Below are 16,785 nucleotides of genomic sequence, written 5' to 3'. Positions count from 1 at the left end.
TCCGCAACCCTTTGTTTGAGGAGTCTGTATTCCTGGAGGCGTTCAGTACCAGCCTGTCTATCTCCTGGGTGACGGCCCTGGACACCATTGAGCCATTCTCCAGAGACCAGATAAAATTTTGATAGCACCAGAAGACGGGAAGTTTTGAACAGAAGGTATGCCTGTAGATGCCATGGTCATGGGGTAGCCACAAAAAAGGAACTCCCCAAAGAAAGTTTCACTGTCCATCCACTGAACAAGGAAACTGTGGTGATGGACAGGTTTGGGAAGCATGTCTATGTTTTGACTTCCTTTGCCTTAAGTTGTCTGAACTATTTGGCACATTTCACCAGATTACAGAGAGACCTAATTAAGGAACTGTTTGATACCCTTTTCAGAATCCTTTTCGGATGAGGTACAGGTGTCTTTTATCTCTCAGTTGGCTACCCTGCAATCAATCTTCAGTTTCACTATGAGGCTAATTTCACATATGGCCGAAGGAACTCAAGGGCAGCGGTTTTCGGCGTTTCCATAAGGAGGCATGCCTTATTGTGCTTATGTGATTGTGTGAAGCCCTTCAAGATTTTATTCATCAGTGCTCCTTTTGATGGAACATCTTTGTTTGGCCCCAAAGTTAAGGACACTTTATCCACGTGTGAAAAGGATGGAAAGACCGTGTCTGCCGTGGGCATACATTTTTTCATGTCTCAAAGATCCTTCTTCAGGAATCAACGTGATACTGGAAAAATGTGGTTCAAGAAGTCATAGGGTCCTTTCCAGGACACACATGGTGGAGGTTCCCCCAGGGGTGGAGGGGGGTTCCAATGGTAGACGCCGCCCTTGCAGCAGAGGTAGCCTACAAAACCAAGGGTCCCAGAGATTCCTTTTTCAATAGACCCTTCAAGTGCTCCTGAAAGGAAGCCAGATTGTTCCCATCCGGAGGCAATCAGGGGTTTGTTTATCCTTGCAGCAGAGAGCCTGGCTAGAGATAACAGTTTCATGGGTGCAGAGGATCATTATATAATACCCTTTTCCCTTTCACCTCCAACCTCAAGAAAAATTAGCAAAGTTCCACCCAGTCAGAGGGAGCAACCAGCATTTCAAATACAAAAGCTGCTAGAAAAAAGAGCCATCCAAGAGGTCCCGCCAGACCAGATAGAATCTGGAACTTGCTTAAGATTCTTTTTAGTGCCAAAGAAAACAGGGGACTGGAGACCAAGCTTGGATCTCAGCAACTTGAACAAATCAGTCCAACGCAGCAAGTTTTGGATGGTGACAGTTCAGTCCGTACTCCCATTTCTGAAAAGGGTCAATTGGATGTGTTCGTTAGACCTTCAGGATGCGTATTCTCACATAAACATGAATAGGCAGTCTAGAAGGTGTTACACTTCCAGCTGGGAGCCAGTCATTACCAGTTCAGTGTCCTGCCCTTGTGTCTCACCACAGCCCCCAGGGTATTCACCAAATGCATGGCAGTAGTAGCAGCTCACTTGATACTGCTAGGATTCTGGGTGTTTCCATATTTAGACAACTGGCTTATTATTGCCCGGACCAGGCATTGGGTAACAGAGGCAAGAGATCATGTTCTTTAGATCTGCTCTCATCTAGGGATAGCTATAAACTATGAAAAGTCTCATTTGGAGCCTACTCAAAATTTGGAATTTATAGGAGCACTGTTCAACACAATGTCAATGATAGCCTCAGCGCCTTCTTTAAGAGTTCAGACCTTAAGAACACAGGTCAGGAAAATAATCTGCAGTACCAAAGTTTCAGCCCGCTTAGTCCTTCAGGCCCTAGGATCAATGATAGAGGCAATAACTAGTACTTTTAGCAAGAGCAGTGGTCAATACTTTATCAACCTATGTCAAACCTGATATGTATTACTCAGATTTGCAAGTGAGATCTCAGGTGGTGGATTCATTCAGAGCAGGTTCTACAAGGCCATCCATTCATTCCCCCTCAGCGCAAGGCCATAGCGACCATGGACACTTTCCAGTTACAGTGGAGGGGGGCATTACCTGGGGAAAACAGTCCAAGGCACTTGGTCCCCAAAGAGGCCAATTTGCATATCAGTATCCTAGAGGTGAAAGCAGTGCTTTTAGTGTTGCAGGGCTTTCAAGAAGCTCTCCCCTCAGGGATGATTGCAGTTCAAATAGAAAACATGTCAGTAATTTGGTATATCAACAAACAAGGAGGGACTAGATTTTACCCCTTGTGTCGAGAAGCACTCAGATGGCAATGGGCGATCTCATCCAACTGCTTTCTCGTAGCAGTGTATATTCCAGGGAAATGCAATATGATAGCAAGCAGGTGCATTCTTCTACCTCATGAATGGTCTCTCAGTAAGAATGTGGCAAAGATGATTTTTAGTCAGTGGGGCCAGCCTTACTGTGATCTTTTCACTTCTCCCCTAAACAACAAATGCAATAGCTACTTTGTCCTGATCCCCCCACAGGGGGAGTTACTGAGGGATGCTGTACTTCACGATTGGCCCGTCTGCCTACTTTATGCCTGCCCATCAATCCCATTAATTTTCCAAATTCCAGTAGAAAGCTGCCATGTTGAAGAGCAAAGTTATCCTCATTGCACCTTTTTGGCCTCGACAGATTTGGTTCCCCTTCCTTTGGCCTCACTTACTCCAGCAACTGTGGATTCTGGGTTTGACTTCAGACTTCCTTTCGCACCCGACAGGCATGATCCATCTAGAAATATTGAACCTCAGGCTGACAGCCTGGCTTCTCAAATTCTATTAGCAGCCAAACAACCTTTGCTCTCCTCTCCAGTATGTCACATACTTTTTTATCTTCTCATAAACCATCTATACGTAAACTCTGTACCAGTAAATGGAAGAGATTTGCTTACTGTGCCCGCCAAATAAGATCGGCCCCTTTTCAGCTCCTTTGCAAAGTATCCTTGAATTTTTAGCCTTACCTTTTTAAAAGAGGAGCTAGCTCTTCCGCAGTGAAAGTCCAGTTAGAGGTAATATTGAATTTTCACATAGGATTTGAAGGTGCTTCTTCTGTTGCCTCCCATAGGTACATGGACTGTATATAGTAAATCCAGGACAATCTCTGTAGTTGTTTGCTGTTCTGAGTTGTTCAGATGTTTAAACATATCTTGATGGATGTGTTCTAGTTATCAGGGATTCTTGTAGTCCACAATTTTACCTTAAGTATATAGTTTCACAATCCACTAATTTAGTTTGACTTTTTGCAGTATAGACATTTGTTCTGTATTGTGTTTTACGAATCGAAGGTAGACAGTTTAGATTCCCCAGTTTGTACCTTTGATAAGCATGTTTATTGTTAATACTTATAAATCGTTAATTGTAGTAGTTACACTACTGACTTAGTGAAACCTGTAGTCTTTCTCATATGTCAGATGTACTGTAAAATAAAAAAAAAACTTTCTGATTACTGAAAAAAGCTCTGAAATGACAGGCTTCAAGATCACATGCAAAGGTTTAAAGTCTGCAACATTACATAATAATTAGTCTACTTTTCTGTAACAGAACTTTTTTAAATGTCTTATTGAAAAAAATGTACTTGTCTTCCTGAACAAGTATAATTAAAAAAAAAGCAGGAATCCTAGTTGTACTACTCACTCATAATAGTATCATGCTACCCACACTCACATCCCTATCACTAGCTCTACTATCGCTAACCTTCCTAACTTCCTTACAAACAGACCTACCACTGCACAACTACTCCTGTCACACTACCCACACTAGCCCACCCTCTCAAACCCACTCACACTTCTACATCTGCCCCACAATCATAAATCTTACAGCTACATATTACTCACTAACAAAAATGACATCATCTCACCACACTAAGAAAAAAACACACCGACCAAGCTCACAAATAATTAATAATAAAAAGCACATACTGACACTCCTACAAACTCTGCTAACCTCTGGTGACATTCACCCAAATCCAGGTCCCCTCTCAGCCAGACAAACATCTGACCTGCTGATCCTAAATCTCAACATAAGAAGTATTACCAAGTAGCTAACAGACATACATGCATTCATAGCCCACTACAACCCTGATATACTCACCATTACAGAGATCTGGCTTAAATCCAGTATTCAAGATGAAGACTTTCTCCCCCCAGGTTATAATACACTTGGATCTGATAGAACAAACAGGAAAGGATGAGGAGTAGCCATTCTCTTTAAAAACACCCTTAACCTCCAGCTACTGCACACCATATCACCCACTTTTCAAAATGCTGAAGTCTTATTTTCTGTCCTCTCCATAAGAAACACCAAGAAGATCAATATAATATGCTGCTACATACCTCCAGGCAACAACTCGCTCATAATAGAAGACATCCTACACTAGACAAAGGAGAGTCTACCTCAGGAAACAATCCTACTAGGAGACCTTAACACCAGCCTGTAACTCAAGCAGCTTCTCTACACATATCAGTCTATATGGGTTCTCTCAACTAATTGAAGAACCAACTAGAATAGATAAGAAAACAAAGAAAAAAGAACCCATACTGGACTGGGCACTAACCAACTATCCCATACAAAACTATACAGTAGGCTGTCTCCCAGATGACCTAAGTGATCATCTTCCCCACCTTCTTACTCCAAAAACACTCCAATCACCCCAAACCAGTAGTCTACAAACTCGTACGAGATGACCATAACCTTACCCCACAATGCCTAAATACTGTCCTAAGCAGCTGCAACTGGGAACCACTACAGACACTGGGGTTAGACCAGGCAGTAGACTACTTCAATACTACTTTCTCTAACATCCTTAACAGTCTAGCTCCCAGTAGAAAGATCAGAGTTAAAGCCAACTACGCACCCTGGCTAAGTAGGAACACCAGAGCCTTACTAAAAACCAGAAATAAAGCCTGAAAAATCTGGAAAACTGATAAAACCCCTAGCTCCAGGCAATACTATCAACAGCTTAGAAACAAGGCCAAGGCTGAATACAAAATAAACAAACAAAACTATTTTCTTAGCGCCCAAAGGAAATATTCAGATAATCCACAAAAATTCTGGCATACCATTAACTCCCTACTAAAGCCAGGTAAAACCCACTACTCCAGCGCCCAGCTCTACTAACAATACCCTAGACATAGCTTCTCAATTTAATAACCATTTTACTAAATCCATCTTAGCCCTGTCCAGTCAAATAACCAAAAACAGTCTACCTCAATCACAACCCAGCCTATCCCATATCACCCCCTTTCAGCCTATCACCAGTGCCCACCTCAACTATCAAAAAACTCCTAAAACTAAAGCCAACCACACTGGCAGCTGATAACATACCTGCTGCATATCTAAAAATGGCTAGTGACTATCTGTCTCCATCCTAATCAACCGCTCCATACTAGAATCCTACATACCCAAACTCTGGAAAGTGTCTCACATCATTCCTGTCCATAAAGGAGGTAACTCCTATGAATTCTCCAGCTACCGACCTATTGCCATCCTTTGCCCCCTATCCAAAATTCTTGAGAAATGCATCCACTTGCAAGTGATGACATTTCTTAAGACACACAATCTACTATCTACCACACAACACTGTTTCCGTCCACATCACAGCACTACCACAGCCCATCTATCCTTCACTAATCATATAAACCTTCACAGGAATGATAACAAATATGTATCAGACATTTTCCTTGACCTCTCAAAAGCATTTGATTTGGTCTCCTGCTCCATTCTATTAGACTCGCTAACATCATTATCCCTCACCTCCTCTACTATAGCTTGGTTCAGAAGCTTACCTGTCTGACAGGCAACAATCAGTCCAGTGGAAAGGAACTCTGTCTACACAACTTCCAACCACCATGGGTGTCCCATAGGGCTCTATACTGGGCCCACTATTCTCTATTTTCACAAATAACCTCAATAGCTCTACACAACATGCCACACTCGTACAATATGCAGATGATTCAGTCCTGATCTGCTCTGCCTCATTTCCCACCACCCTACATACACTCACTCAAGATACCTTTAACTCAGTAGAAAAATGGATATCCGGTATCCAACTAATTCTAAATCCTAAAAAGACAAAACTGCTACTATTTACCCCTAATAGATAAAAAAAAAAAAAAAAAAAAAACCCTCTCCTTTACCATAACATCTAAGGACAGCACCACCATCTCCCCTTCTAACCACACCAAACGTCTGGGCATTGAAATAGGCAATAATCTCCACTTTGATGTTCACATCTCATATACCATAAAACTAGTACACAAAAAGCTAGGCTCCCTATACAGGCATAAGTCCTTTCTCTCACAAAAAGCAAGAGTCACTCTTGCACAAAGCCACCTCCTCTCAACTCAATTATATGCAGCACCAATCTTTACCCAAATCAGACAATGTGACATAGACAAACTAGAATCATGCTACAATAAAATATAAAAAAAAAATATATATAAAAAATCACTGTACTGCACTAAATGAACTAAAATGGCTTGAGCTACCACAGCGACTTAACTATCACCAGCTGGGCACAGCCTACAATATTCTCAAATATCCTGAAAAAAAAACCCTCATTATCCAACCTACTTACTGTCTATACTGCAAGCCAGTACCTAAGATCTAGTGAAAAATCTTTCCTCTCCATCACCAAGGCTAACAATAATGCAGGGAAAGCGCTCTACTCCCACACCATTGCCAGAAATTGGAATTCTCTTCCCCTATCCGTGTCCACTGCTCCCTCCACATCCATATTCAAAAACTCCCTCAAATCTCATCTTCTTAGTACCTGGTTATGCCTTTGTATCACATAACTCTACCCACACTGCTATAAACTCCCCAAACTCCTCTCTGATCACATGCTGGATCTCTGATCCCCTGTAGGCTTGGTCATCTGAAAGGGTACTTTTAACTGGATAATCTTACTTGATATATTTTCTTCTTTTTCCAATGTATAACTGACATTGTCTTTTTACCTATGTTCTATATCTTCTTTTACCTGGAGTGTTTTTATTTATTTATTGTTATATTACTAAGCTCAGCATACATGATGAAACCTGTTTTGTGTAGTATGCTGGATGTACTGTAACTGACATTGTCTTTTAACTATGTTATGTATCTTCTTATACCTGGAGTGTTTTATTAATTTCTTGTTGTATTACTATGCTCAGCATACATGAAGTAACCTGTTTGGTGTATTATGCTGGGATGTATAACTTGATGCCAGAGCTTTTCTCCCTGGGCCTCCGCTGAAAATGGACCTGGTCCAGTCGGAATTTCCCAGTTAACAAATGTAAAATAAATATTAATAATAAATAATTCCCGTTGAACATAGAAGTCCAGAATAAATGCCCACCAGAGTCTTATAAGTAAACTATTCATTAGGTGAAGTGAACAATTTAGCAAAAAAAAAAAAAAAAAACTTTGCAGTTGTTTACCACTCAGTATTTTTAAACAATTCAGAAGAGAGAAATTGGGCTTCAAACCATTTATGGAAATGATTGCTTGTTTCTTTGAGCCTCCATCAGTTTATCATCAGTCTGACAACATGCATTCATTATGGACTTTGTATTAACTGAAATTTGTAGAAGTACATTTTTTCATGAAGATGTTCAAAAATTAATTTCCTACTGTTGCAGAAAAGTGATTACAACCGTCAAGGGTTAACTCGCCTTCTAGACAATGTTTAATGCTATAGATATTAAAACCTGTATATGCTGCAATTAAGAAATACATCTTCTGTTTTTAATTTAAATTTTAACTGATTCTGTTGAACAAAATAAAGTACTCTAAAAAATGTACAATATGGTATATATGATGTATGCTTGGCTATACTGGTGCACTCTCTCTCTTTCTGCTTTTCCCAGTTAGGGGTCACTACAACGGATCACCTTGTCCGCTCATGATTGGCAGTGGAGTTTTTACGGTGTCGAGTTGCCAGCCTTCCACAGAAGGCACACACATGCATGCACTCATGCCTAGGGCCAATTTTAGCGTGTCCAATCCACTTGCAGCATGTCTTTGGGGATGTGGCTATACTGGTGCTTTCCAGTTAAATTCTGTTAAAAGGTTTGATATTTGTCCACAAACTGCAACTTGAATACATTTTATTGCGGAATAAGTGTGTTAGTACATTTCGGAAGTAGACCAGCATTTATATCACTTTAAATTTATTATTACTTTATGGTTGGATGGATGTGTGTAAAGCTCACTGTGTAACTCAGGAACATTTATATTACAGAGATGAGAGAAACCAGTCCATCATTGTAAGCGGAGAATCTGGGGCTGGGAAGACTGTGTCTGCAAAATATGCCATGCGATACTTTGCTACTGTCAGTGGTTCTGCAAGTGAAGCCAACGTAGAAGAAAAGGTTCTAGCTTCTAACCCCATAATGGAGGTAAGCAGACAATTTGCTGTATGAATTCCATTAACATTAAAGAGAATTTCTGTACAGCCTAGCTATCATCGTATTACTTCTGGTGTTCTTTTGATAGGTTTTCAGTAATATCACCATGTGTGCATCAAGCTGCAGCTAAATCACATTAGAATTTTCAAATGTCCTGAATATCCAGGATAAAAATATCCAAATACTCAAAATTTCCTCTCCTTGCTTTCTATACCATTTTCCCAACTGGCATGAAACTGAAATTTAAATGAGTTTATTACACACCTTCCTGAGGAATGTAGACACTACCGTTCCTTTATCAGCTTACAAATCTCCATGAAAAAACTAAGGGTAATGCTGCTCAACGCCAGAAGTCTAAACCTTAAAATGCACGCACTCGAGACTCTCCTCAGTATGGAGAATATTGATATCTGTGCAGTAACAGAAACGTGGTTCAAGGCTCCTGAGAGCACCACAGCACTAACGGGCTATATTTCATACCATGCTTTCCGGTCCCAAAACTCAGACCGAACCACAAAAGGAGGGGGAGTATCCATATTTATCAAAGATACCCACACCTCCAGGTTAGTGGCACTGCACGAAGCATCAGAGACCATCCATGTGCAACTAACAGTGGGCAAAACTGCCTTCCAGTTTGTAGCCTGCTACAGACCACGCTCCCAAACACAGGAACCTCACTCGGCTTTCCTGAGAACACTGGAGAATATGAAGGTCTCTCCAAACACTGTTATACTGGGTGACTTCAACTACCCAAACATCGATTGGGAAAACTACTCAAGCCCAAACACCCTCGCCCAACGGTTCCTAGAATTTATAAACTCAAATGCTATGGAACAATTGGTCACCACTCCCACAAGAGGAGAAAACATATTGGATCTGGTCATCACCAACATGGGGTCTCTGTGTTCCACACCAGAGGTATATACCCCTCATTGGTAAGATCAGACCATAAACAAATCTCACTGGACATCCATATTCCGTCCCTGCCCCTAGCCAAGGAAACCACGATGAAGAGCTTCTCAAAAGCAAACTTCACACTTCTCAAAACTGAGGTGGAATCCTTCAAAGCCCCCGGGCCAGTGGAAAATACGGCCCAAAATGCAGAATCCTTTACAAAAGCATTCTATGGGCACCTACAGGAATGCATGGAGCATGCTATCCCAAATAAAACCAAGACTCACTCCTCCAAAGGCAATAAACCTGTCTGGTGGACCCCGGCCATAAATAAGCTATTCAACAGAAGGAGAAAGCTACTACATGACAGAGCAAAATCCCAAAAAGGGAAGATGTCAGTGATCAGTACTAGCAAGAAACTATGATCCCTCATAAAATCATCTAAGGCCAGCGTCGAAAGAAAAATTGCACAAGACACTAAAGATAATCACAAGGCCTTCTTTAGTTATGTCAGAAACCTGGGAGGCAACTCCCAGATATGCTCTGAGTTAGTGCAAAATGACAAAAAAATACATTGAACCCACAGACATTGCCAACATCCTGGCAGAAAGGTTCAGTGCAAACTTCTCCTCCCCTTCCCCCCCAAAAGAGCAAATGTCTATCCCAACAGAGTGTAGCCTTCCTGAGATCACAGATGCACAGGTGAGAGCTACCCTCTCCAAAGCAAAAAACACAGCATCAATGGGACCAGACGGTGTTCCGGGCTGCGTCTTACACGAGCTCCAAGAAGAACTAAACCCTCATATAAAGTCACTGTTCAATCTCAGCCTTACTACAGGATATGTTCCCAAGGAATGGCGTACAGCAACAGTGATCCCACTCCACAAAGGTGGTGCCACAACACACCCCGGAAACTATCGCCCTATAAGCCTGACTAGGCTGGTCTGTAAAGCTATGGAGTTTATCATCATGGAAATCATAAACAAAGACATTGGGAACCTCCAGACACTGGATCCTACCCAATTCGACTTCGTTAAGGGCAGATCTTGCCTCTTGAACCTGGTCGACTTCTTCTTTGAAACAGTTACCAAAGCCATAGATGAAGGGAAGGTAGTCCACACAGCTTACCTGGACCTTGCAAAAGCCTTCGACACAATACCCCACTCGGGCATCATGAATAAGCTCACCAGCTTAAATATCAACCCCTATGTCACAAGATGGGTTGCAAACTGGCTCAGGGATAGAACCCACACGGTCAGAATAGCAGGTGCCATGCCAGACTCTAAACCAGTTACAAGTGGTGTCCCACAAGGCTCAGTCCTGGGACCTCTCTTGTTCGGTATATATTTCTGCGAGGTACAGGCTAACACGGGTGGACTATGGCTGACCAAGTTCGCAGATGACTGCAAACTGGGTGCTGTAATCGACTCTCCGACTGACACAAGCATCCTCCAAAAGGGTCTCACAGAGACAGATAACTGGTGCCAGAGCCATGGCCTAAAGCTAAATGCCAAAAAGTGCATAGTCATCCCCTTTGGGAAAAACAAAGTGCCCACAAATTACCACATAGGTGGTAATCCATTAAGTACGGAAGAAGTAATTAGGGATTTGGGGACCCAAGTAGATAGCAATCTCTCCTTTGACAATCACGTTACCAAACTGGTTAGAACGACCTTCTATATAGCCTACCTTATCATGAAAGGGTTCACATCTAGATCAAGAGAGGTCATTGTGCCCCACTACTCATCACTTATCAGGCCCATAATTGAGTACAATGCCCCTTTGGGATGTACCTTACCCGACACCTTCAGCAACTGGAAAGACCCCAAAAGTATCTCACCAAGAGGATTAAGGGGTTCAGACAGATGCCCTATGCAGTTCAACTAAAAAAACTCCAGCTCTACTCAGTTGCGTACCACCTACTCAGAGGCGATCTGTGTCTGACGTATAAAGCCATGTCCAACCCAGAATTAATGGACATGCTTCACCTCAGGAAATCCAAATCCCTTAGAGCTACACGCTCCAGGGACTTGAACCTCAGCACAGAAATAAATAGGACATGCTGGAGGGACAGATTCATATCCCAGAGGCTCCCCTCACTCTGGAACAAAATCCCAATCCATGTTAGACAGAGCCCCTCACTGACCTTCTTCAAGAGAAATCTTGACGAGTGGATGGGAAATCGTAAGTTTACCCCTGGGATCTCTTCTGTGTCCCTGCTTGACAGAGGTACAGTAAACTAACCTTAAAAGGGCTACCTTCTGTGACCTACTATACAGAGGCACAGTCAACTAATCTAAAAGGGTGGCGAAAGCCAAACGCACTCTGGCTAGGCTTATAAATGCCCTAGGGCAGATAGCCTAGTATCAACCTATGAACCTATGAGTATAGATGCATGTCAAATAACTTTAGCTCACAAATGTTTGATGTTTTCCACTGCTTAGAGGTATACTTGCATTTACTCTGATACGTTCCTGCATCAGTGATGTTCTGTAATGTGCACCGTTACTTACAACTTGCTCCACTTTGTTTGTGTGATATTTTGTGTATTTCATTAAAGTAAATTTCAGTATTTTTGTACAACCTTCTTTAGAGCTTCTTTAAAGTTTTTGTTATATGTTCAACTACTGTTTATTGGAGCTTTTCTCCCCAGCCTCTGCAGAAAATGTGCATTGTACCCAGTCTGACTTTCCCGGTAAACAAAAGCTAATAAATAAGTAAATATTTTGATTGCCAGTCCTTTGCTTCTCTATTTCACAAGGCTTGCGTGTAATGCATTATCTGTATATCCTAGTGGACCTTATTATTTTATCATATTTCTTCTTCTTTGACTCCATCAGAAGCTGTGGACTAACCATTCATTAAGATGTTGGCAATATTGGCCCTCTCTGCATCTTGAAAGGTTGCATTTCATTAAGGTAGCGAAGACAAAGTATATTAACCAGAATCCCTGAATACCCCCACATAGCTTATGATATATTTCCCATCTGAAACATTAATTTGTATCCCCCTCAGTAAAGCTCCATTTTAGGAATGGGCTTTAATCTTTTAGTTAGTGTTTTGGTTTGATAGATATTCAGTTATTAGTCTTTACAAGTATCAAATAAATAGGGTCCTTACATAAATGTCATTCATTTGATTAATATAAAAGTGCTGCAAAAGTAAAAATAAATGGTAACATTGGAGTGGGAAGAACTGATTTTTTAAATGTGTTAACTGGACTTTCTCATCTTTTTTACATACACTGTACTTGTAGTGAGGAGGTTTCTGAGAAATATTACTAATGTAAGCATAGGGCCATTAGTCACTGCTAATGAACAAAATTTTGTTAAAAAAGTAACCCTCACTTTTACTGTGGCTGTACTGTGTACAGTAAATGTGAGTCACTGGTTTGGTGAATGCCTTGATGAAGCTAAAATATGAGGTCTGATCACTGCATGTTAAAAGTCAGTAGTGAAGTGACCTGGGTTGAGGAAATTGATTCAAAACCAGAGGAGTCCGCTAGAGTAATGTGGTCTGCCTCCAGGAGTAGCTTCCATTTGGCTTGGGTTAATCAACATTTGTAGGCATAATCTAGTCATGAATGCTGGTAGTTTTAGTGCAGAAGATTGACTATCAGCTGCAAGCAAATATATTTTTATCCTGTCATCGTAGATTAGATTTCCTCATTCATCTTTTGCCTGCTGTGTGATTTTGAGCAAGTCAGGGTTAACCATACATTGCTTCTTAATTACCATTGAATAGGTATTCTTGTCTGTGGATTGACCCAATTAACAAGTAAAAAAAAGAAAATAAATGTCTGAATAATGAAGCGGTGAAGTAAGCATGTATTGCATACTTAGAGCATGGAGGTCAGGCAGGGGAGTATGCATACATTAAAAAAAATTTGAACTCTCCAAGGATGACATCTGCTTACTTGATGACATAAAAAAGTGGGGACACCAGTAAGCAAATTCCCTCTTGGAAAGGAGGAGGACTCCCATTTGGGATGCTGCAAGGCTGGTGTGATGAAGGGATGAAGGATGAAAAAAGACTTGGTGATGGCCAGAAAGAATTTAAGCTAAAACAGTACTGTGAGATTTTCAGCATTGCAAGATAGCCCACTTAAGTGATAATGTAACAAATGGGCATTACATGGCTTTCACTTGAATGAGTCTCCTCCTATAGGAAACTGAGAAGTGCCAAACTAGAAATGAATGAAATAGTATGGAGGAAGGTTTATGGCCTTATTCATGGATTTATTGCTATTAAAATTATACAATTCCATTTTCAAGAGTGGAAATGCTAGGATTTTTCCAATGTTTCTATTGAATCTAATTGATTGTTTAGTGATTTCAGTGGTTGTTTAGAAAGTGAATCAAGTAGATTCCACTTAATGAATAAGCCAATCAAACTAGATTCCAAGTAGTGAATTACAAAAAAGTGGTAGTTGAGTAAGAAGAAAATATATGAAAATTCCAAGTTCTGCTGAAGTAACTTTGTTATGGATGTGAAATTCTATAAAATGTTGTGCTTTTTCAGTATTCAGCAGTCCCGTTCTAGCAATTTTTATTGGAATTTTTAAGGAAAACTGTAAAAATCCCCATCTTTATGACATTCATTTTGAGTAAGTGCATGAGGTTTGTGCAATCTGTTTACCCTGAAGAAGCTTTAATACTTCATTATAGGTTCATAGTAGGTACTAGGCCATCAGCCTTAGGGCCTGTGTAAGCCTAGCCAACAAGGTTCCCCTGGCTTTCACCACCCTGGGTGCTATTTGCCTGTGCCCCTGTCGAGCAGGGCCACTGATGTGATGCCCGGGGTGAATTTCCTGTTTCCCATCCACTCATCAAGATTTTTCTTGGAGTGCAAGTGACTAACTCTGCTTGACATAGATAGGTAGTTTGCTCCAGAGTATGGGAAGTCTCTGGGACAGGAATCTATCCCTCCAGCATGTTCTGTTAATTGTGGTGAAGAGGTTTAGGTCCCTAGAGCATGTGGCTCTGAGGGATTGGGATTTCTTTAGGTGTAGCATGTCCAGCAGCTCAGGGTTTGACATAGCTTTGTATGTTAGGCGGAGATCACCTTGGAGTAGGCGATATGTTACGGAGTAAAGCCGGAGTTGTTTGAGGAGGTCAGTGTAGGGTAACTATTTGAGTTCCATAATCCTCTTTGTGAGTTATTTTTGTTGCCTTTCTAGCTGCTGTAGATGCCTTGTAAGATGCATTCCAAATGGGGCATTGTACTCTATAATGGGTCTGATGAGAGCTGAATGGAGGGGGATAATGACTTCTTTTTTCCTGGATGAGAACCTTTTCATGATGAGATGCGCTACGTAGAGGGATTTCCTGACTACTGTGGCGATGTGATTATCAAAGGAGAGGCTACTGTCCACTAGAGTCCTGAGGTCTCTTGTCACACCTTCGGTGTTAAGTGGGCTGCCCGCCTATGTGGTAGTCCATGGGTACAACGTTTTTACTATAGGGGATGACCATGCATTTGTTGGCATTGAGCTTGAGGCCATGGCTCTGACACCAGGCATCAGTCTCGGTGAGGCCCTTTTGCAGGATGTCCACGTCATTAGGGGACATGACTATGGCACCCAATTTGTAGTCATCTATGAATTTTGTCAGCCAGAGGCCCTCTGTGTTGGCCTGTACTTCACCCAAATAGGAGGGGACCCAAGACTGAACCCTGTGGTACTCCACTTGTCACAGGTTTGGAGTCCTCAATTTTTACAGTGTGGGTTCTGTCTGTGAGCCAGTTCCAACCCATCTTGTGACGTACAGATTTATACCCAGCTTGGTGAGTTTATTTATGACACCAGAATGGGGGATGATGTTGAAAGCCTTGGCGAGGTCGAGATTGGCTGTATGGACTGCCTTACCCTTGTTCACAACTTTAGTGACTGTTTCAAAGGAGACATGATCTGCCCTTCACAAATCTGAACTGGGTTGGGTCCAGAGTTTGGAGGTTACCAATATCCTTGTTTGAGTTCCATGATAATACGCTCAATGGCCTTGCAGACCAGGCTCATCAGGCTAATAGGGTGATAGTTCCCGGGGTCTGTGGTGACTCCCCCTTTATGGAGTGGTACAGCTGTTGTGCGCCATTCAGTGGGTACAAAGCCTGTTGAGAGGCTATGATTGAACATGGTGCTTAGGTGGTGGGCTAGTTCGTTCTGAAGCTCATGTAGAACGCAGACAGGGATATTATCTGGTCCCATGGATGCTGCAATCTTGGCTTTCGATAGCGCAGGTTTTACCTGTTCGGTTGTGATTGCTGGGACACTGCATTCTTCCGGTGTGGATACGGGCCCTTTAGGAGGTGGAGGGAAAGTAAAGTTGGCACTGAACCTGTCAGCCAGGATGTTGGTGATACCAGTTGGTTCCATGAATTTTGTGCCATTTTGCTGTAGCTCAGAGCAAAGCTGGGTGTTGTCATTGAGATTCTTGACATAGCTGTAAAATGCTTTGTGATTGTCCTTAGAGTCATTGGCAATCTTATTTTCATAGTTATCTTTGGAGGATTTTATGAGAGATCTCAGCTTCTTGCTGAGGCTGACCAGGGAGCACCTCCACTCGTGGGATTTTATTCTCTTTTGCAACAGTTTCTTCCTTCTGTTGTAGAGTTTAATAGCAGAGGACCACCAGATTGGTTTCCTTTTTTTAGAAGACTGCGTCTTGGTTCTATTAGGGATGGCACGATCCATGCACCCATGTAGGTGCTTAGAGTGCATTTGTATAAGATTCGGCAGTGGTAACTATATTGTACATCTGCATGGGTGTTTTGAAATTGGACACTTCTGTCTTAAGCAGCATGAAGCTGGCTTTGGAGAAGTTTTTTATAGTGGTTTTCTTAGTGGGGGGCGGGGTGGCTGCATGTGGATATCTAAGGTGATTAGTTTCTGGTCAGATCTGACCAACGAGGAGCTGACTTTAGGTGTGGAGCACCTGTCAGTCATTGTTGGTAAGTACTAGGTCTAGGATATTTTTGCCCCTGGTAGGGGTGTGGACAAGTTGATCCAGGGCATTGGAGTTTACGAATTCTAGGAAGCATTGAGGAAAGAAGTTAGTACAAGAGTAGTTTTCCCAGTTAATGGTAGGGTAGTTGAAATCTCCCAGTATTAGAGTGTTTGGATCCTGATATTCTCTATTATGTCAAGAAACAGGAGTGGGAATCCTGGGGCATGGTGGGGGATCTGTAGTAAGCTACAGTATGGACTGCAGTTTTGCACAGTTAGTTGCACTTGTATAATTTTGAATGAATTATGTTGGGCAGCTAGCCTGGAGGTGTGGTTGTCCTTAATGAATATGGACACACCCCCCACCCTTGGTGTTCCAGTCCTGGTTTGATGGCAGAAAGGTGTGGTATGAGTTATATCCTGGTAATGCAGGTGTGCACTCTGGAGCCTTGAACCAGGTTTCAGTGACTGCACAGATATCGATATTCTCCATTTTAAGGAGTGCCTAAAGTGAGTTCATTTTGAGGTTTAGACTTCTAGCGTTGAGTAACATTACCCATCAATTTTTGCTTGCATGCATGAGTTATGGTGGTGGTTTTGTTTTTTTGAGC

General features: G+C 41.8%; 1 protein-coding gene across 14 annotated transcripts in view; it reads left to right on the top strand.

The window, feature by feature from the left end:
• The window catches only part of MYO5A (myosin VA), a 4,204,798-nt gene that overhangs the window by 1,708,123 nt on the left and 2,479,890 nt on the right, over positions 1-16,785 (top strand). For all 14 annotated transcript variants that reach the window (XM_044078829.1, XM_044078834.1, XM_044078828.1 and 11 more), the window contains exon 5: positions 8,172-8,328. In XM_044078829.1, coding sequence (XP_043934764.1) covers positions 8,172-8,328 — 157 coding nt within the window. The remainder of the gene's footprint in view (positions 1-8,171; positions 8,329-16,785) is intronic.

Source organism: Protopterus annectens, chromosome 7.part1 (genome assembly GCF_019279795.1).
Source record: "Protopterus annectens isolate FY-2018-M chromosome 7.part1, PAN1.0, whole genome shotgun sequence".
NCBI classification, from domain to species: domain Eukaryota; kingdom Metazoa; phylum Chordata; order Ceratodontiformes; family Protopteridae; genus Protopterus; species Protopterus annectens.
The sequence above is the reverse complement of the archived record's forward strand: the minus strand, read 5'-3'. Positions and strand labels throughout refer to the sequence as shown.